At 44.3% G+C, this 21,925-nt stretch overlaps 2 protein-coding genes across 3 annotated transcripts in view; one reads left to right on the plus strand and one right to left on the minus strand.

Moving 5' to 3' along the window:
- The window catches only part of LRRC31 (leucine rich repeat containing 31), a 43,414-nt gene extending 34,482 nt beyond the window's left edge, over nt 1-8,932 (minus strand). The window contains exons 1-2 of one of the 2 annotated variants that reach the window (XM_048954858.1): nt 3,487-8,932; nt 1,446-1,795 (exon numbers count right to left, since the gene is read on the minus strand). The gene's annotated coding sequence lies outside the window, so the exon portion shown is untranslated. Of the gene's footprint in view, nt 1-1,445; nt 1,796-2,339; nt 2,756-3,486 lie in introns of those variants that run through there. The other variant, XM_048954855.1, reaches the window with a different exon arrangement.
- On the plus strand, nt 2,762-18,195 carry SEC62 (SEC62 homolog, preprotein translocation factor). The gene is made up of 8 exons (XM_048954872.1): nt 2,762-2,894; nt 8,939-9,047; nt 9,412-9,517; nt 12,064-12,268; nt 13,698-13,790; nt 15,082-15,142; nt 15,949-16,068; nt 16,610-18,195. The coding sequence occupies exons 1-8, from the start codon at nt 2,859-2,861 to the stop codon at nt 17,071-17,073; spliced, it is 1,194 nt and encodes a 397-aa protein (XP_048810829.1). The 5' UTR covers nt 2,762-2,858; the 3' UTR covers nt 17,074-18,195.
- The last annotated feature ends 3,730 nt before the right edge of the window (nt 18,196-21,925 follow it).

The following is a 21,925-nucleotide window of genomic DNA, read 5'->3' on the forward strand; positions in this document are numbered from 1 at the left end:
AAATTGATGAAACTAATTACATAAGGACTAGAATAAGAGGAAATTCATGTTTACTTCATGGTTTTTGGTAAGTTATGTCTGTCAAATAATTCTGAGTTATACAGAAGTGAAGAGCAACTGGCAAGAGTGGAAGTGTTTAAGAAGAATCTTAGTGAAAGAAAACTCTGGCAATATTTCTAATGAATATTTGTTGCTCTGCTAAATTAAAAGCTAAATGGCTAACTCAAGCTTCTGCAAGCTTCTTTACAAGCTTCTGTGATGGAGGTGATTCAGGGTACGTCTACACTGTACTGTGCCTCTGAGTAATGGCTCGTGTTTGTGGGTGGATGCTAGCTAAACCTGCCTTGAAAGCACGCGTTGCTGTACATTACAAGGCACATATCCTTTACATTTTGAATCCATAACCAATGCTGAAGCTGGCTGGATAAGACAGGAGGTCACTCCAGAATGACCTCCAGCATGCTATCGCATGTAGATGTCAATGAAAAGGCCCCAGACATGCTGTGAGGGAATTTTTGCATCTTTCTTGACTCCCTCTACAGAAGCTCCTCCCTTCTGTCTTGCTCTTCCCCATCTGCCTTCCTGCCTGTCAACATAACAGTTGAAGTAACTCTGACTCGTGTTTTCCTGTCTCTTCCCTCAAAGCCAGAAGGATTAATAATGGGCCCAACTTCATAAAAGCAAATGGTTCGTTCAGCAGAACAGACATTTTGTCAGACTTTGTGTTACCTCAATCTCTGTATTGCAAATGGCAGTGTGACTCAAAGGGCAATTTGTGACATGCCTGCCAGTAACTCAGTTGCCAACATGTAGATTTGCACTTCTGGTGCATATTAACTATGTCATAGAGGTAAGGCTATATCATCTTACAGATCCAGGATGACCAACACTGGCCCAAGACAATGGGACTACCAATAGTGCACATGCCAATGAACTGCCAAGAACAAGTGAAAATAAGGGTATAAGAAAAGAGAGAGTAGAACACACCTGACTCAGTGTCCTGCCTAAGAAGCCAATAAAGGATACCCAAAAGCAGCATATAAGAACAAAAAAAAGACCACGGAAAACTCCTTTTGCCTCCAGGGTTCTTACACAGACAGCTAGAGATGAGTTTTAGTTAATAGCTCATGTGTTTTTGTTTTGTGAATATATCCTTTCTCTCTCTTTCTTTTTAAAAATGTTTCCAGCATCCCTACTGCCACATTAGATCACACAGAGTAAAGAAGAGAGAAAAGAAGCTAATGAAATGCTGTGGGTTTTGCTTCAGTTGAAGGAAACCACTCCACTTGCACGCAATATCCTTCACAACAGCAACTCAAGTGGTCATGATTCTGAAACCCTACTCCAACAGAAATGGCAGCTGTCACTTAAGAGACTGTGAACATCTTGCATGGCTCTGAAATGCTTCTTTTCTAGCCTGCCCCACAGTTAACAGGTACACTAACCTTAAACGCAAGCAGCTGAACCTTCCCTTCCACTGCCTGGTTTTCTTCACTCTTTGCCACTTGCTTCTCCTTCGTCCTCTGGCTGTACTTGTGACTACAAACCAGCTTGTTCCACATAAAATTCAGTCTTGACAGGCTCTGTGTTCAAAATGACAGTGACTGCTCCACTCAGCACCTCACACTGGAGGATACTTCACCTGTATCACCCTCCCTTCCTGGTGCTTTCCAAAATCTGCTTGAGGTGGTCACTTTGCTCACTGTGCTGCTCCAACATGCAGCTCAATGCCCAACTGTCCTCAGAACTGCTCCTGCAAGTTACTGTTTCTCAAGCTTCAGATGAATCAAAAGCTCTGTGAAGAAAATAAAATGGAGATGAAGCAGAAGCCCAAAGTGCTTTTTTGGAAGATAGCACCTTTCTGTGCTGGTGTCCTGTCATTAACACTTGGGTGCTTTGGCTGCCAAGCCACTGTTCAGCACCAATGGCAGGCTGTTATGGTTAGTGAACCACCAGCTACGGATGGCTGGAAGTCTCCCTGTAAGAAAGCCTCAGCCTGAGATGTGTCTGTGCATCACTGCATGTGAAGCACATCAAACTGCTGTTAAGATGATCGCCTTTTATAAATGCATCTTTGACTAAATGTATTCTGCCTACAGGTTACAGGAGGTTGTTTTATTGTCATCATAAAAGCCTTCAAATCCGTGTATTTGTCATTTTCGCTCTCCAGAGGTACTTTTTATAGTTCTCCCTGCAGTCAGACAGCTTAATTTGTAACTTGTGTAACCGTTCTGCCCAGCAACAGCACCGGGAAAGCACCCGGGAGATGGAGTACCAAAAACAGCACTGGCACGGTGATTCAGGGCAAATTCTGGAAGCGATGTCGGGTTTTTAATTACCTCGTTTTCATCTCACAGCTTCCACCGCCACAAGGCCCGTACTTTTCCATCCCAAAGTGCCACGGCACGGATCGGGAACACGGAGCCAGGACAAATCGCCACACGCTTCACTAACTGCAGTGACCTCACGGCGAAAGCACGCGGGGCCGCCCCGACACAAAGCCTTTTTCTCTCCTACGGGCCGCTTCGTGCACGGGACCGCACCTCGCGCCAAGCAGTTCCAAGGGCGGCAACGAGGCGGGAGCGGCACGTGGCTGCCATCGGCTGCACGTCGCTCCGCGGTGCGAAGGAACGGCCCCGAGGGAGGGAAGCGCGGCGGCGACGGACGGGCGGCGAGAGCCGCGTGGCGGAGCGCAGCCCCATCACCGCCCCCATCACCGCCCCCAGAGCAGCCCCCATCACCGCCCCGCTCCCGCCGCCGCGCGGCGCCGAAGGGCGCGGCCTCCCCTCCTCCCGCCGCCTCTCGCGAGGCCTCCGCCGCCGCCCGGCCCACGTCACCGCGGAGCAGACGGGGACAACATGGCGGAGCGGCGGCGGCACAGGAAGCGGATCCAGGTAGCCGAGCCTCCCCCCACCCTCTCCTCCCTCTTTCCCGGCGCTTTGTCCCCCCGCGCGCTGGCCCGTCGCTCCCTTCTCCCGTCGGGGCTGCCGGGTGCCGCCGGGCCGGCTCGGGGCTTCCCCCGTCCCGCGGCCTCCCCGCCTCGGTTCGGGCCGCGCGGCCGGGCCGTGCCCGCAGGCGGTTCCGCTCGGCGCTGCCGGCTGGAGCCCCGCGGGAGCCGGGCGCGTTCCGAGGGCGGCCCCGCGATCGGCGCGGCCGGTAGCAGGGCGGGAAGCGATGCGGTGGGGAAAGGAAAGTTGTTGTTGCGGAACGCTGAGGGGGGGCTTGGCTTCGGGCCGTGCTAAGATGCGGAGGCGACGCCGCGGTGCTCTGGGCTGCCCCGCAGGGCGGGACGGAGCTGCTGCTCCTGGAGCGTGCTGTGCAGGTGATGCTGCGCCGACGGCATCGGTTCCTATAACAACCGTCAGTGCCCTCCGTTGTTAACCCCACGCTCGGCGGTGTTTGTATAGGGTTTATGGCTGTGCCGTAAGCAGAGATAATGTTTGTGATAGGAATCGTAGCGCCGTCCAACAGACGCAAACTCCGTACCTCGTCGCCGTGCCCGCTGCCCTCGTGCTCTCCTCCCGTCCTTCCCGTCCGCTTCCCTCTTCCCATGGAGGCACAGATGTGTCACTGCAGCAGTGCTTCCTTTTTGTGCTTTAATTCAGGTTTCTGTGAGGGAAAAGGAAGGGGTAATTAATCAGGATCTTGTAATCTTGCTGAACCTCACCTATCGCGGGTGTTAGTCATCAGAGCTGTCATTTCAGAGCTGTCGCAGACCGCCTGTTACCACACACAGCATCCATCAACATCCATCAAAATAGCCGAATGTGATCAAATGCCACGTGTGACATCCCGGGCCCTGGGCTTAGCACAAGCTTACTGCCAGCCTATGAGCAATAGATTTGTTAGTAATTGCATCCGTGCCTAGGTTAACGTGGTTTTGGATTGTGGCCTGGAGATGTGATATAATTATAACAGTAAATGTCTGTTGCTTCTTGGTAGTTTCCCAGTGTGTGTCAACAACAGTGGGGAGGCCAAACAATGAACAAAGAAGGCCATTGAATGCCCACAGGGTGTTCTTAATTGGGCAGAGTGAATAAAGCAATATGTATTTTTCTGGCTTAGTTTTCTTTCTAACCTTTTTAAGCTTTCTTGCCACAGTCCGTGTAATTAAGGTGTTTCAGGATAGCTCTGTGAGGTTTTTCTTTCAAAAGGGAGAATGAGGCATTTGTTACCAAGTGCTTGAGAAGTGAGTGCTTATCTTCCAGTGATCCCTGCCCCCTAATAATGAGACTGCTTGCTGTACTCTATGCAGGTCTGGCTTATGAGTGCCCCATTGTCATTAATGGAGCTGTAGGCCCTGAAAAGAGTGAGATTTCAACAGAAAACTACCTTTATAGCTGTTGGAAGGGTTGATGGTGTAGAGTTCAGTTACAACTGCTGTGTGCCCAGAAATGGGCTTCTGAATAACTTCATATCCTCTATCACAATAGAGATGATGATAGGTCAGTGAGGTGCAGAAAAGTCTCAGTAAAATCGTTCAGAATTCTTTCAAGCCTGCTCTATGTGTTTCCCATCGGAAGTCGTAACAGGAAGGATTTGTTATGAAAATGCATTCTGTAAAACAAAATAGGTTGCCTAATCTGTATTGCACAGCTTAGGCTCTCCCTGTGGCAACAAGGTAAAAGTTACAGAAGTCACAGAGATCTGAACTTCAGAAGGCTGAATGAAGACATCTTACAGGTAAAGTTTCCAGTGTCCTGACAGTAATTTATCTGTAATCAACACAGACATGCGGTGGAGAAATGAGTGTGTTCAGACAAATACCCCTCGAAAGAAGCGGGGTGTCTCTGAACGCCTTTTACTCCCGTAACCCAAGGAAAGATATTTCATCTCTTGGGCAAAGCAGTCGGTCCCACAATCCTTGCTTAAACACAGCATCTTCAGTCAGTTTCTTTGGCAGGTTGGTAACATGTGGCACTTTGGCAGGTTTGCAATTTGATTGTTAAGTAGGCATTAAGTTTTAATTACATTGGCCAGGTTCCATTGCGCATGGGTTCATTCTGCCCGTGTGGAGCTGTGTTTGTGCACTGCTCTAGAAATGTTAATGTGTACAAATACCGCTTTTATAAATAGAGGAAACCGTGCTTAAGGCCGTGATTTGGCAAATGTCCCAACTGCAAATTGATGTCTGGATTCATGCTTTGAGATCCTCCTGCTGATGGACAGATAGATATCAGGATGAACAGTCCTGCCCGCTTGGTTTGGCTCTGCTGGAAGGAAGATGTGCAACAGCTGCATTGCTGCTTCCTGTGGGTTTGGGTTTTGTGTACGAATGTAAGGGATCTTCTGAGGTGACAGCGCGCCAGTTCCAGTAACACAGATTGCATTGCAATGGCTCTGTTGTTTCTTTTATCATAAATTCTGGTAGAGTCCCAAGAGTCTGATGCACCCAGCACCTTCTGAGATGCTGACGTCTGAGTCCTCAGCCCAGCAGAGCAGGGACCACAGCTTGTCCCTGAGCAGTGGAGAAGTGCTGGCATTGCCATCCGTGAGTTAGAAGTGATCTGTTCAGGGAGCTGCCCTGGTGTGATGGCCGTCCCCCACATCTCTTTCTTACTCGCAGAGGTGATGCAGGGGAACCTTTTCTCCTTGGGGTTGGATTCGCTTTCCTAAGATGGTTAAAATGGTGATAGCTCCTCAGTGGAGTTCACCCAAGCGTTCCAGCCAGTGGGAACTCACTGCAGCTACTGCAGTGTAAGTTGGGTGTTAAGAAAAGTCTGGAAAATGTCTGTGCAGATTTGGATCTCTGCACTTCCTGATGAGTTAAGACTCAATGCTTTCTAGTCTGCGTGCATTTCATACGTGGTGCTGGCCGTGCACCAAATGAATGTAGACTGCAGGAATCTTACATAAAAAACAAGGTTCTGAAAACCGAAGTTCACAGGTTTAGGAGCAAAGGAAAGTAATTAAACACTTGCTTCATTGAAATCAAAGAAATTTCACAGCCCCTTTAAAACAAAGAAGCATAAATCCTTGTGATTTTTGTCTGCGCATGAAGTAACTTGTCCTGTTAGTGATAATCATCATTTACTCTGTTCTGGTTTTCCAGAAACCTTGTTTCTATTGCAGAAAGAAATCCTCTGGTCTTGGGTTGTGCCTGTGATGCAGAGCAGAAAAAAAATGAGTGAAATTTCAAACCACAGTTGTGTCTTTTGGCCTTCACTGAACGGTGCCAGGAGAACCTGAATAAGTCATACTCGGATAGAGATGAAAGGAAGAAAGAAGCTCTTGCCTACAGTGGTTTTCATAGCTCAGTTCAGATGTTCTGATTTTTAGTGTACACAGGCCTCTTTTGTTTCAGTCCCAATTAGAGGTTTAATTAAGTTGGGAGCTACAGCTGTGTATTGAAGGCTGTTCAGAAGGCACTGTGCTATGCTTTGATTTGGGAGATAATGGGGAAAAGTGAATTTGATCAGTGCTTCCCGTTCACTTTGAAAATCTCCGACCTGCTTTAAGGATTCCTATAGGACACAATTTTGATGGGAATGCTTGAGGGTTACTCCTAGAAATGCCTCAGTGTTGCAGTGCAGTTGGTAGTAAGTGGGCAGGCTGAGCTCTGCTCCTCCCGCCCTCCTGTAGCTGAAATTCTTCTGTCTGGCTGGATAAGAAATTGCTTTGGTTTTATTTTTAATGGCATTCTTCCAGATTGTGTAAATTATCAGGGATCTCAACTTCCCATGCATTTTTCAGTGCATAAAACTGGATGCAAGGGTCTAAAATAAAACCTCCTGCAGAAGTATTTGGAAACATTGCAGTGTCCTATTTTTCACTTACTGGAAAGCTTGGTGGTAGAATATTAACTGAGAGGACCTTTCACAGCATTCTGTAAATACATTGCTTGAAATGTTTCTCGAGTCTTTCTGTCTTTCCAATAAAAGCAAACTTGAAATACCAGAAAGTTTTCATACGCTTTTAAAGACCATCTCATCTATTTTAAAGCCTTATAATTTATTTCTGACTGCCCCCTGCTTAATCCACGTAATCCTTTCCTAAGTGCATGGGAAGGTTAAATGGCCTGGTGGTGGCTGGCTGTTGCCACATGTGAACATAAAGCTCAGTCGAAGTGCATTGCTCAAAACGTGTGCTTGGGATACCGACATCCCCAGCGTGTCTGCTGAGTTCTTTAGGATGGAATGCAGTCATCTTTGCTGTCTTTCATCTCCATAACACTGTGGTGGAACCACAGGCATACAAATAAAGGGCTGAAATTAAGGTGACAAGTGGAGATGGGATTGCAGAGGAAGCTTTCTCAGAACAAGCTTGGTTCAGCTCGGGCAGCATCTCTCACAGGAGAATGGCTTTGCTTGGATTATGATGGAACTATCCCACAGAAAGGGACAAAGCAAGAGATAGTAAGGAGCAATAAAAAACTGCTGGTGCCAAGCGCTGCCTGCACAGCACATCTCATGGCTGAGCAGAATCATAAATATTTAAAGAAGAAAAAAGAGTGCAGTGCTAGCAGAGGAGTTAAGTGGTGTGAATGTCTTCAGCTTCTCTGGCTGTTTTACAAACGGTTAGGAAGAATAACGTTTGCCTTGTGAATCGTTGCTGTAGGAAGTATTAGAAAAGCATTATTCTGGAATGCAGATGCTGCATTCAGTCTTTGGTATCCATGGCACCTTGGAGTGCCCTGGGCACTGAGCATGGCACACACCCAGTCATTTTCTTTAAGTGCCCGGGAATTTATTTGGTTGCTTTTCAATCAGATCTGGTCTGGGGCTGACATTGGTGAGGTAATTGGTGAGTTACAATGACTGGTACAACTGTACCATACACAGGGACATCAAACCACTGTACCTCAGTTCTGTACGTATGTGCACTGCCAGGTGGTGAATGATCAGAGAATGGCCTGGGTTGCAAAGGAGCACAATGCCCATCACTTCCAACCCCTGCTGTGTGCAGGTCACCAACCAGCAGCCCAGGCTGCCCAGAGCCACATCCAGCCTGGCCTTGAATGCCTGCAGGGATGGGGCATCCACAGCCTCCTTGGGCAACCTGTTCCAGTGCCTCACCACCCTCTGGCTGAAAAACTTCCTCCTGATATCCAACCTAAACCTCCCATGAGCTGTCTGGTGTTTCATACAGACTTGTAAAATCACAGAGAAAGGACAGAGTGCACCTGGATGGAGGCTGTTAGGATCACCTGGTTGGGTTTTACACAGTTTTTACTGAGTTTGAAATAGTAGTCTCAGATGTAACAAACCACAGAAGTGCTTTTGGTGGTTTGGAGGTTTGTTAAACCTGTGTTATGTTCTTGCAGTAAGATAGGAAAGGCAGGGATCTCTGCTAGAGGGTCATTAATTAACCAGTTGACTTTGAAAGTCAGCTGTGCAAACTGTTGAAAATTAACAGCTCTCACTGTCTGAAGTTTTTATTTTGGTGTAGCAGCATCTGCTTGACTTTGCATTTCCATTTCACAGGGCTTCTTTAAGTGCATGTTTGGAAGTTCCATGAGCTTCCAGCCATGCTGCATAGGGCTGCTCCTGCAACCACAGAATCTCCTCGATGCTGCTCTGAAGTCTGTCGTTCTGTAGTCATGCAGTGGCACTGAAAACTTCTGCAGAAATGTTTCTACTTCTTTTCAACATGGTTTTCCCCCCTCCACGTGAAAATTGAGCTGCTCTGTGTTCTGTCCATACGCCTGCCTTGCTGTCATTTCATACATACTAATTCCTCTCTGTTGGTTTCCTTTGCTCTCAGCTTCACCGCTGTTTTCATCCAGCCTTGAAAGCAGTTCCCATTTGCCAGGTGCCCAGTACGTGTCTCTCAGTCCCTCCTTTAATGTGCCCTTTCTCCAGCTGCTGAACGAGTTCACAGTCATCACCTCTGGATCGTTGCCATAAGATAATGAAGATGCTGCCATTTCTGACTTCTGAGCCCCAGATGAGTGCTTTCTGCATGTTTGAACCTTAATTTTGCACCTTTCCTGTTGCAGGAGGTGGGTGAGCCATTCAAAGAGGAGAAGGCTGTTGCTAAATACTTACGGTTCAACTGCCCTACAAAATCCACCAACATGATGGGCCACCGAGTGGATTACTTTATTGGTAGGTTACTTCTAACCAGAGAATGGTACTGCTTCTGCTAACATTGCACTGGGGAGGAGGGATTTTGTTTTCAGTATTAGTGCTTTATCTAGTCAGTCTTACAGTATGGAAAACTTACCTAGACATTCGATAGCTGTAAAATTAATCAGATCTGAAATAAACACAGTTAACTTTATCCTCTGTGGTTTAGAAGCAGGTAGTTGTCAAGTGCTTCAGAACAGTACCCACTTGTTTGTCTTAAAGATGCAGAGGGTGCCAAACATCACCAGGATAGACTGACTGGCGTGGTGTGGTTCAAGGAATGTAGATGATGATAACACAAACGTTTAATGTTTGGGGATTTTTTCCCCACTTTTTCCTCCAGCCTCGAAAGCTGTGGATTGCCTCCTGGATTCCAAGTGGGCACGGGCCAAAAAAGGAGAGGAAGCTTTATTTACAACTCGAGAGTCTGTAGTTGATTACTGCAACAGGTATGACCTAATTCATCAACTTTAATAATGAGTATAGCTGTCAAGATGTCTGAGTTACTCAGAACCACTTTTGCTTAGGCTGAAGAGAACTCACACACTGTAGGACGTTTGTGTTACTAAGTAAAAATAAAGATTGCATTTTTATTACTACATTTGAGGGTGTGAGATGAGAAATAGACACAACGTAGCTTCATTATCTTTGTTCCCAGAACTCTCTCACGCTTTCATTAAGCTGTTTGGTGCAGCAAGTTCCTAAATTGTAAAGTTTTAAGTAGGTAGGATCAGGATTCTCACATCTCCTCCCTCTGTCTGCCATGACAGCAAAAGCAGAACTTTGAGGTTCTTGTTAAGCCTCTCCTGTGGTATGTCCATCACTCAGTGCTCAGAGTGCTTTGTTTAGACGAGCAGCATATTCTGACTTCTGCCCTTTTTTGGGGCTGCATCTTACTCTTGAAGAGCTTTGCAAAAGCCACTTAGAAATTAAGTTTATGGCTAATACTTAGTCTGTTCTTGGGACCCCTTTCACATAGCCGTTCAGCAAGGTGAGATTCTGCCCTCAATTCTAGGGCTGAGGCAGAGCTGCTTCAGTGAACTTTAATCCCTGTGCTACTTTGTCAAGAAGATGTAGTGAAATACAAACATTATATTAATGCAAGCAGAAAAATAAGTCTTCCTTTCAGGAATCTTTGGACTGAGGTAAGTGCCTGTACATTTGTTCTTTGATTACCGAAGCCTCAGGTGAGACAGTAGTTGGCTAAGTCCTTCAGGCCCAGCAGTGCAATGAATGCCTACATAGTGTGCAAATAAAATGAATTTGACTCTGCTTTTTGCCACCAGCATCACTTGGTGCACTGATGATCCGCTGGGCACCGTACCATGGCTGCAACTCATCTTCTCTTGCAGACTCTTAAATCACTGATAATGATAAGACCACCTTTGGCTATCAAAACTGCTCACAGGGTTTTGAATGTGAGCCCTGTGGTCCCTTCAGGATAAGGTTGTTTAGGCACTTATTCATACTAAAAGCAAGTGCCTTAACTCTCTTGGTGCAGCTGTTGCAATTGTTGCAATTGCGTCCTGTCCAACAGAAAACAAGGATCAGATTCTGCTCCCTCATCCTGTGTCAACTGCATTGAACAGTTCCATATTTAAAGCACTTTACAGCCTGAATTCATTATACTCCTCTAGTGCATGAGGTCTCCCAGCGCACTTAACATATTGATCTTAGTTCAGGAAGTTTTCCCATGCAGGGATTTGGCACGGATAAACTGCAGCAATAATGCTGCATTCAGCAGATCTAAAGAGAGCTGAGAGGTTGGGAAAGAGCTGCCCTGAAGGCCATACCTGTGGGCTGCTCAGTACCTGAGCCAACCTAAGCATACAGCTGTGAAGAAAATAGCTGCTCCCAAGAAAGTGGTTTTTCTGCTGCTAGAAACGACATAAACAGTTGTCTGAAGAAAGGTTTCTTTTTTCTGTGGTCGGATTGTTTTTCTTTTTAAGCATATCCGTGTCCTGGTTTTGTCTGGGATAGAGATGATGGTAGCTGGTATGGTGCTGTGTTTTGGATTTAAGATGGGAATTGTGCTGATAGCACGCTGATGTTTTAGTTGTTGCAGAGCAGTGCTGCACAGAACCAAGGACTTGTCAGATCCTCGTGCTGCCCTACCAGCGAGGAGCTGGGAGGTGACACAGCCAGCACAGCTGACCCAAACTGGCCAAAGGGATGTTCTGTACACACAGCATCATGCTCAATGATAAAGCTGGGGGAGTTGCCACTGCTCTGAGCAGTCAGTTTACCTAATTTAACAAGCAGTCCAGCATAAGGACTTGATCTGCAGCAAGAGATGAAAGAAATCAAGTACAAACCAAACCAGTCTGATGTATGGGGCCAGGCTTTCTGAGGTGAATTGGCCCTTGGATTTCATACGTCACTGTTTGCCCTCAGTCTGAAGAGCAGCATTGCTGCATGGAACTGGGGTACGGTCCTTTTGTGGACGTTACTTGTTGGTGACAGCTTCAAGACTGCCAAGTGCCACCTCCTTTGGCCCAGCCAGCTGAGTATGCTCATGCTGTAAGGTATGTCTGTAGCTGACGTGACTGGAATGCTTGCACAGGTGCCTCAGTTCCAATGGTACTTTTACTCAACGTGCATCTCTTACCAAGACCTGTATGTCCACTTCCTTATTTTTGCAATGAAAGACACTGACCTGCACTTGCAAATCAACATTGGATTAATGGGAAAGCTAATTAAATTGGCCTGATGGCTTTCTCCTTCCTTCGTCCCTACATCTCACGTATTCTTCTATGTCTTTTCAAAATGCAGCCACAGAAGAGTATGGGTTTTATTAAGTTTTGAACAGGTGAAAAACAGAGCCAAGCAAGGGATGAGACGTGGTAATTCACAGTGGTGATCAGTGTCATTCAGTTTTGCTTTACAAGATTATTTTTGATAGGTAATCCAGACTGGTATCTAATAACATAGTTGCATGTGAGCATGATTATTCCAGCCACCCTTAAATATGTCATTTAACCTTTTTCACTTTAAGACTCCTGAAAAAACAGTTCTTTCATCGAGCATTGAAAGTGATGAAAATGAAACCTGACAAGGATACAAAGAAAGAAAAGGAAAAAGGAAAGGCTGAGAGTGGGAAAGAAGAAGAGAAGAAAAGCAAGAAGGAAAGCAGCAAAGATGAAAAAACTAAGAAGGAGAAAGAAAAGAAAAAGGATGGTGAAAAAGAGGAGTGTAAGAAGGTAAGTGAGGTCTTTGAGAAAAGAGACAAAGCTGTCAACAGAGAATACAGTGAGTGACGTTGTGAAGATTACATGGGCTTAAAAGTTCAGTTGGTTGTTCCGAAGTATGAGATGCTTCCTTTTTTTTCTTTGCCAATCTTAGTCTCTAAAAATACACCTTTTTACATTTTGGAGTTGTAGTTCTGATTCAGATCAAAGCAGACACTTCATTTGTGCCTCTGTGTACCTCATCATCTTGTAACTTGGGCTGAGTTAATAAAAAACTGTTTCTGTTCAGCTTGGGTGGGCATTGATGCTTTGTGCACATGTGCTGTAGCATAGATTGACAAGTGTGTATGTGACCTTACATCTCAAAGCAGTGCAGCTGCACACGTAAAACAAAGGAGCATTTTTGCCATGTTTGGTGGTAAGAAAGTTTGGGATGTGATACTTGGTGCTTGTGAATAGTTCTGTAGTGGCCATGTTGCTGTGAGGGAGATCCATCTGTAATCTGCACAGTGCTTACACTTCACAGACCTCTCCTCTCCTTTCTTTGCAGTTGACACTCGGTGAAGAGGGGTGTGTTTTGTTGTGTGTTCTGTGTTCAGTGGATCCAGCAGGAGTTGGTAGGATAGCCTCAGAAGTTAGTCCACCTCCAACAGTCTGAAGTGAGGTACTGGCACACAATGAAAGGCGCAGTCTGCCTGCACAAAGGTCTGGATCTCAGAAGAGGCCACTAAGGGAATTATAAACAAAACCAACTTGCAGACAGCCTAAACAAAGAAGCCAGTATAAGATACCTTAAAATGCTGATGCTGGAAGTTATGAACTCCTCCAGTTCCCTGTTATCTGAAGTATTACATTATTAAATGTTAATTTTTAATCACTAATTATCAAACTGATACTTTAGTAGCTGATGTAAGCCAGTGAATACTAACTTAGCAGAGGGCAAAAATTAGAAAGTTTATTTCTAGCAAAGAGAAAGGAGACAGGAGGTAGGGAAGAGAGAAGCACAAGACATGAAGAACTGAGGAAGGTAGAGAATAAAATGGCAGAAACTGATTCTGAAAGATGCCCATGTGGTAAATGTGGCACCAAGCTACCAAATAATTGCAAGAGAGTTGGTGGTCTGTACACAGACTGTTCTGTCAGTGGAGCTTTGATGTGCATTTGAACACATAATGCAGTTCTGGGGTTATGGTCTTGTCCTTTGATACTGTGTAAAATAAAATGTCTCTGTCCTTACAGTATTCCTTTATCTTTAGCTACCCAGGAGCACGGAAGGAAATAAAACATCTTTAGTTATGATCATTATGATCATAGTTATGAGCATTTGATATATATTTATATATATTTAAGTTTGTGAAAAGCTATCAGATTCAATATGTTCAAATACTAGAAGTTAAGACCCTGTGTGTGCTTTTTATGTATAGTTTGTGTTTGTCCTCAGGATGAGACCCCAGGCACACCGAAAAAAAAGGAAACTAAGAGGAAATTTAAGCTTGAGCCACACGAAGACCAAGTTTTCTTGGATGGAAATGAGGTAAGATCTGTGGGTACTTCCTATATTTAATGTCAGATAACTTAGTGGAATTCCACAGTCTCTCTCTTGTCTTGTTGAAGGAAGAAATAATAATGTGATGGCTGATCTTGCAAGATCAAATTTTAGATATCTGCAAGGAGATTAGATGTCTGATAGAAACCACAATTCCCAGTGGTTTATGTTTCTGGCCATGAAGTGAAACAATATTAAATACTTGTGGGCGCATCGCTCTGAAGTCTTACTGCCTTTTCTTAGGTGACCTTTGGTAGTTTGCATCAAGTCCTCCTCTGAGGGCTCCTGCTTACTGGTACTTGGTTTCTTCTTTGAATTGTGACTGTGAAAACAGTTTAGTTGGAGAATAAAAATAAAACCAATTGAAAACACTACCAGGAAGCATCTTTCCTAAGGCTGAACAACGCTGGTCCAGATGGAGCCAGAATCCTCATGCAAACATTTGGTATTGAGTGTTGCAGCTGTATGAGCATGCTGTGGCACAGGGTGCAGATGTAGTTGAGGGCAGCAGATGGGACTTGAGCTGAGTTGAGCACTTCAGCTTGATGTCCAGACATTGTCTTGTTTGATTGTTTTTGTTGGTGGTGGTTTTCTGTTTTCTTCCTCTTAAAGGAAGCTCTTCAAAGCAATTTATATTTTTTATTTGGCAGACTTGAGAAGTGTTTTTATTTTTACAAAACTTTTTCTGTGCTTCATGCTGAGCAGTACTGATGCATAATGGAAAAACAAACAACAATACAAGAGAAGTCACCTTGATTCAGTAATACTCTGAATCTTGCATTTCCTCCAGTTTACTGTTGGAATGTTCACGTCACCTGCAAATTAATCTGGGTAATAACTTATTTCATGAAGTAATTCTTCAACAGCTGCATTTTGAAACTTCTCATGTTTTTCTTAACCAGCCCAGAGCTGCACTCCCTCCCAGCAGGAACCCTTCCCTTCCAGCCACTGCACTGCACAGTACCTTTGGCTCCTGCCCTCAGGCTCAGATTGTGATCAGTGCATGCCGAGGCAATCAGTGTAGGCATGCAGGCATGCAGCCCCATGGCTGTCTGTTTTGGCAGCTTTCTCACTGACACAAACCTGTTTCAAGTGCTATCCAAAGTGCAGTGCTTCTTATGGCACAGTACCCCTTGTCCTCCTTTGGTACTGACTGAAGCGTGGTTGGTTCAGTGCAAAGCAGGAGGGTGGCACTAAGAATTTGAGTGAGGGGAAAAAGAAATCCTGTATCAGAGAGCTTTTTTTTTTTGCCAAGTGTTAAACATGATTTCTGTTGTAGGTGTATGTGTGGATCTATGACCCTGTTCACTTTAAAACATTTGCCATGGGACTTGTACTTGGTAAGTAAGAGCAGACGTTAGCGAGCGCACCGTAAATGCAGGCATGTACCAAACAGGAGTGTCTCGCCTTGCAGAAATTTATCTTCTTCCTAGACAAAACTTTTTTCATTCTGTTGTAGCTTGACTTGACAGCAGTCACATTATGTGAAGTTTGATCTTGGGATGCAGGGAAACAGCAAATAAAGTAAAAGATACAGAAGATGACACAGCTGAAGTTTGCATTAGAAAATGTCTGAATTTGCACAAGGTTGCAAGCTGTTCATTTCAGTTACTTTAAACTGCAAGTCTCCCCATAGGCAACTGTTGTGGATTATCTACAAATGTGAATATATTAAAGCCATTAGTGAGGTCTCAGCTGATGGTGCTGCTAGTCCAGCACCCCGACCTGTACCTGTTAGTACCTGTTAGCTTTTCACAGCAGAGAACCAGAAGTGCCACCTCCTGGGGCTGCATTCAGCCCTCTGATCAGTTGGTGGTGCCCAAGGACTGCACCCAGCTCACTCTGCCTTCTTCCTGCTGGGCAGGTTACAGGCAGCTCCCAGCTCACCTTTTTGCTCTTTGCCTTTTCAGAAATGTTCTCTCTGGTGCTCAGGTACTTGCTGCATGTGGTATTATCCTAGGTGTCTGCCTGCCCATCATGAAAGCAGCAGTGGGACTAGAAAAGGTTTCAGTCAAGGTGTAAAACAGTATTATCTAACTCATGTGTTGCTAAGCCAGTGCCTTGAATAAGTGGTAAGCCTGGAACTTTCATACCTGTGTCAGGAAGAACTAATTATGTTTCTCATGCTTTTTATCTTTCTATTCAGTGATTGCTGTTATAGCTGCAACTCTGTTTCCACTTTGGCCAGCAGAAATGCGTGTTGGTGTCTATTACCTCAGTGTAGGTGCAGGCTGTTTTGTAGCCAGTATTCTTCTTCTTGCTGTTGGTAAGTGTCAGTAGCCTTCGTTTCCTCCGTAGGTGAAATCTACAAGAGCAGAAACATACAGTGCACTAACATGTGCAAATCTCTCCGTTACATCTGATTAATTTGTTGTTAGCAACAGCTAGACTGATTCTGTGTCTGTATTTCCCAGGTGGCCACTGGGTGTCAGAGTTGTGCCACAGAAGGAAAGAGATCTCCAGTTCGTGTCGCTTATTTGTGTTTCCTGTATAGCACAGATTTTACTTCCTCAGTTTAAAACCAAGCAAAAAAAAAAGAAACCAAGAAGCCCATGCAAAATCAAAGCCAGAGCATAAAAAGAGATTCTGGAGTAGGAATGATATAACCAGGGTTTGAAAGCATTAAGAGCTAAATCATAGATGATATATGATCACTGGGGGCAGGGGAAAGGGCTTGGTAACAGAAATGAGAGACTTTTCCCAAAGCTTGTTGCTGCTGTGGCTTTGTGTGCATGTTAGCATGACTTACCAGACATCATTGTATGTCTTGAATGCTCCAATAACAAATCTTCAAACTGTTTTAACAGCTCGCTGCATCCTCTTCCTTATCATCTGGCTCATCACCGGGGGAAGGCATCACTTCTGGTTCCTGCCAAACCTTACGGCAGATGTGGGATTCATTGACTCCTTCAGGCCCCTGTACACACACGAATACAAAGGACCAAAAGCAGACTTAAAGAAAGAGGAAAAATCAGAATCCAAAAAGCAGCAAAAATATGACAGTGAGGAGAAATCAGACAGTGAGAAGAAGGAAGAAGAAGATGGGAAAACAGAAGCAACGAGGAACTCGGGAACGGAAGGCTCAGGAGGAGAGCGGCATTCAGACACAGACAGCGACAGGCGTGAAGACGACAGGTCCCAGCACAGTAGTGGGAATGGAAACGACTTTGAAATGATCACAAAAGAGGAACTTGAACAGCAAACAGATGAAGGGGATTGTGAAGAGGAAGAGGAAGATGACACCGAAAGCAGGCCTGCACAGAAGTCATAACTCGCTGTGCTTGTGGGACTAAGTATGTGCAAAGGGTTGGATTTTCTTTGTTGGCTGATCACCAAAACATAGACCGTACAGTAGCATCCTTGTTTGCTGAAATATACATGTTACCAAACAGTTTTATATCTAGTTCCTTCATTTTTTAACCATTAACTTGATTACTTGGTACTATGTTAATCATTAATATACATTTACAGAAGTTTTATCAACCTGACAAGTTTTCTATTGATTAATAGATTGCCCAGATCGTCCTCAAACACTGAAAACCACAGCTGTCTGGTACTTGCATAACTGGTCAATTAGTTCTGCTTCTCAGACTTCCTTTTGTAAAACAGGTAAAAGTTGAATGACCAAATCTCAGATTATTCCTCGTTCTACTCATTTGATAGCTAGTTAGATAAAGCCCTTCTTAGCCCACAGCTTTCTTGATACGTTTCTTGATTTCCTTTTCAAAAGATTGTGAAAACTTTCCTAAAGAAAAGTAGTTTTAGCAGAAGTATTTTGCTGAAAATATACAAGCTGGTAGTGCTGAATTTGGCTGCAGTGTTCTCTGTTTCTCCAGACTGTGTGCCAGCAACTTAGGAAATCCAAACTGTTTTTGTACATCTGGTTCAGAGAAAGATGTCATCTCCAGCAGGTGAAGGAAGCAGCGTGGTTTGGAAGTAATGGCTGCTTTCTTCCTCCTGCTCCATCATAATTAAAAAAAAATGTATTCTGTACATAATTTACAAATAAAGCAAACCATTTACTTTATCTGCTACTTATTATTTAGAGATTTGATCCAGCATTCAGTTTGTATTAATAAAGCCATTTTGTGGTGTGTCTATCAGAGAAAATGCAAGTCAAGAGGACCTCACAGAATATTTGTGTATGATCAGTAGCTGTTCCACAAGAGCTTTAGTTTTGTGCCAACATTCCATGTATTTGAGTATGAGTAAATTGATCCTTATTAAATGAAAGCAAACAACATAGCTGTATGTATGCCTTAATGTTAAAACTTTCTATTTTCTGGAACTGGAATACTTTTTAAACAGAAGAGACGGGAGAGTATTCGCTTGTTCAGAAATATAGATGATCAAAGCTACTATCAAGTGATGATAAATAATTTGTTTATAAATATCTTGGAGTAGTTTGTGCAGTTTCTCTTATGCATTCCTTATCTGTTGGATGTTTGGAGGATATGCTGTATGTTTTGGCTAACTAAACGTTTAAGAAGTTAAAACTTGGCATCATTCCTCGAGATCACTGAAGCCCAAGCTGTAGATTTCATTGTTTCCTGCACTAACTCACAGAAGATAAGGGTAACCTTATCTTAGTTGTACTAACTCAGCACTTCTTTTCACTCCTAAATTGCTTCCCCTTCCTTCCAGCGTTAGCATTTTGGATGAAGAGACCTATTTTTGTGCAGATACGTTTTAATGGGTGGATTGATGGCTCGTGGACACGGTGTCACTTGTTCCTAAATCTAGATATTTGATCTATAAGAAAACAACAAATTGGACCACTTCTTCAATGAGTATAACATAAAAATTAAAGGGCCCATTACAGAAATAGTTTGACTTTTGGACACTTGTATGTCAGAACTAATTAAAATAACTAACAAAGTCCTGTCCCCACCTTCATTACCTTACTGAGATCAACGTTATGTGACGGTAAAGGTCTCAGCTAATTTCACTCATTTCAGCAGCTATTTTAAGATGCTCTTTATGCTTTGCAGTTTTCTTTGTGCCTGCATTTTGCATCCTTACACCTAGAGCTGAGAATAGAACTGCAGCCCTTTGTGCAAGAATCTTCAGCTGGCTGCCTCTGATTTACAGCACATCTGACCTTAAGAGCAACTCTTACTGCAGCCCGCTAGCTAACTTACTGTTTACCATACAAGAGCAGAATTATAAAGTCTTTCTTCTACTGCAGACATTCCTGCAGTTCATTTTGTTGGATTCCTGCTGCTGCCAACAGGAGCTGAAATAAGTTTGGCTGCTCTCTTGCATGTGCATCTTTCAGAAGGCGTTTGCACTTTGTGCTTCAGAGAGCACTGCTGTGCACTGAGCGCTGTAGAACGCTGATACTGGCAGCAGGTCTAGCAGCAGGCAGCTGACTGCACTTCTTGGAGAAACTAACACAGTGGATGTTAGTTGTTCTCTCATAAAAGGTAAAATATTCTTGTTTTTACTCAGTGAGAAGTTGAAATGGCAAAATAGAACTTAATTTAGTAATATTGCCACGTGCTGCCTGTTAGGTGGATGTGTAACATGGCAGTGATGTGCACCTGTGCCTGGAGACGGGGATCTAGGTTACCAAACACATGAAAAATGTGCACTGTCACCCTAAGGGAGTTCCAGGCTCACAGAGTGTAGAAATTGAATTAACCTGCAGCTCCTTTACTTGATCTGCTGTGAACAACTCTGAATAGCAAAGTAGCAGTGTGAAGGAAGAGACCTTGATGGAGGTGCTCAGTGGTTGAGTAAAGGACTTGATGACCCATTACTGTAACCAAGCATTGTCCACAAACATTCCCCAAACACTTCCAAATCAGAATGAGATAAAGACACAAGATTACAATATGCTCATAACAGAACTGAGTGCACTTAGAAACAAGTCAGAGAAAATCACAGAGGTGCTTACCCAGCGTGTAGCTCCCTGCTGGGCCACTGCTTCCATCACTTACTGCAAAGTAACTTCTGACTGGTACTGCCAGCAGTAGGTGCCCATAGCATGTACACTATGTATAAACACACAGATATGTTAGAATGTTATTTAAACAATATTTAAACACTGATTTCAACATCAGTGGCTATTAAAGGGCCATTGCAAGGACTGACAAAACACCCTCATGCAATAAAATTGTACAGTGGTCTCACTGATTTTAAGCCCAACAGTCTGTGTGCCCAATGTAATTTTCTGATTGTTTTTCCGTGCAAGAAAATAGATTACACTTAGCTCCTGGAGGAATGAAATAATTACTGGCAAAACAGAAAATGGTACTTAATGCAGATCAGGTTCTGTGGGCACGTTTCAACCAGATAGCAGTTTCCTCTGAAATTTTTGAAATACACAAAGTCTCTGCATATATCTGCACTGCTTGTTTATACCCATTTCAGTTTCTGTTGGAAAGCAATGCTGAACTTTCACAGGGCAGCATACACCATGAGGATGGCAAGGAAAATGAAGATTGCTTCAATTCTTCAATCAATTGCTAAACTACATTTTAACCATAACTTATCTCCTTTGGTTACAACAGGAGAAAGGCTGACAAGCACCTGCCTTGCTTAAAACCAAGCACAGAATATGCAAACATTACATGTAGAAATGTTGCAAATATTGCTGCCTGGCTTAGCTCCTTGTTTTCCTTCCTGCAACCACCTGCACATCTCAGCACATTATGCACTGTGGAGCAAAGCTGTCTGAGCTTGAAGGGTTGCCCTCCAGCTGCTATGTGAATATGTCTTCTCTAGTAGGATCACACAGACAGCAAAGCAATATTCAGACCTCACAGCTGGCATCAGAAGCAATGGAGGAACATCTTCCAAATGCAGCTGTCCTACTGGCAGAGGTTGAACATCCCTGTCAGAATCCACCTCGGATCTGTTGGCAGACTCAGTTCGAGGAGCTCAATGTAGGCAGTAAATCCTTTCCACCTTCCACGCAGCCCTTCCCTGCCCTTTATGTCCCTCATGCAGTTGCTGAGCTGCTTCCCCTCACTATCCCTGCTCTGTCACTCTCTGTGCAGCAGCCACCAACCTAAGCAATTTACCAACTGAAACAAAAGTACCACCTGGAAAAGGACCGTGGTGGAAAAGAGAAGCCTCAGTACCTCCTGCTCTCTTCATGGAGCTGTCACATGAGGACAGCCCAGCTCTTCCATCACGGGGTGGACCTGGCTGTATGCTGCACAGCCCAGCTCTTCGTAACAGGGCTACAACCTTCCCCCCAAATTTCCCCTGTTCTGACCTATGCTGCTATGCACCGCCATTAGCTGGGGGTAAATACAGGTTTTCAGTCCACCCTAATTTGCACAACATCCTCCCTTTCATGGAACAGACACCTCGGCACGTGGCCTTTTGGGCCAGCTCTGCTGCAGGAGCTCGTGGCTTTGGCTCAACTTCTGGAAGGCCAGTGTTGCTTTGCTTTCACGTACTCGAGTTGAAATTCTTCACAATGGATCCACAAATACGTAACATCACAGATTATGATCAGATACTTTACAAGGAACCTGAAGAGAGTGGTATGAAACACCCCAAGGCTGTGCTGCACACTCGGACTGCACTGTAGCTTCTTCACTTCACACATAAGGAATGGGACAAAACAGCCTTATCGGTGTAAACAAACTCAGGCTGAGCAGCTGCTGGATGCTTTCAATAGACTTCCTGGTAATGGCTGGTACAATTTCATTAGGGCTTCTCGTTTTATTTAATAAAACATTGGATGATTTTATTTGTAGTACAGCAACAGGTGCAGGAAAACAAAGGACACATTTCCTGATCCGATTGTGTCCACAAAGAGGCCATTACTCATGGGCTGACACAGCGGGCATTCATTTTGCCATGTGTATTTCTTACGTGAAAGTAACAACCAGGCAAGAAAAATAACTGTTTTATGATAAAGGACTTTGGAGATGAGTTGGAGTTAGCAACAGTGCATTGCAAATAGTTTCAGTGTAAATTCAAGCGAAGAGCGAGATAAAAGTATTCAGTTGATCATGCTTTAAGTACAGATTGAAACTCATGGTACAGGTGGTATCCATCACTAATCCTCATCACGTAAAACAGAAACCAAACACAAAAAAAGCCGGAGTTTATGACCCTAGGGAGTGCTATGCAGCCAGGATCCCACATAGGGTGCAGGTGCA

This window comes from Lagopus muta, chromosome 9 (assembly GCF_023343835.1).
Source record: "Lagopus muta isolate bLagMut1 chromosome 9, bLagMut1 primary, whole genome shotgun sequence".
NCBI lineage: Eukaryota > Metazoa > Chordata > Aves > Galliformes > Phasianidae > Lagopus > Lagopus muta.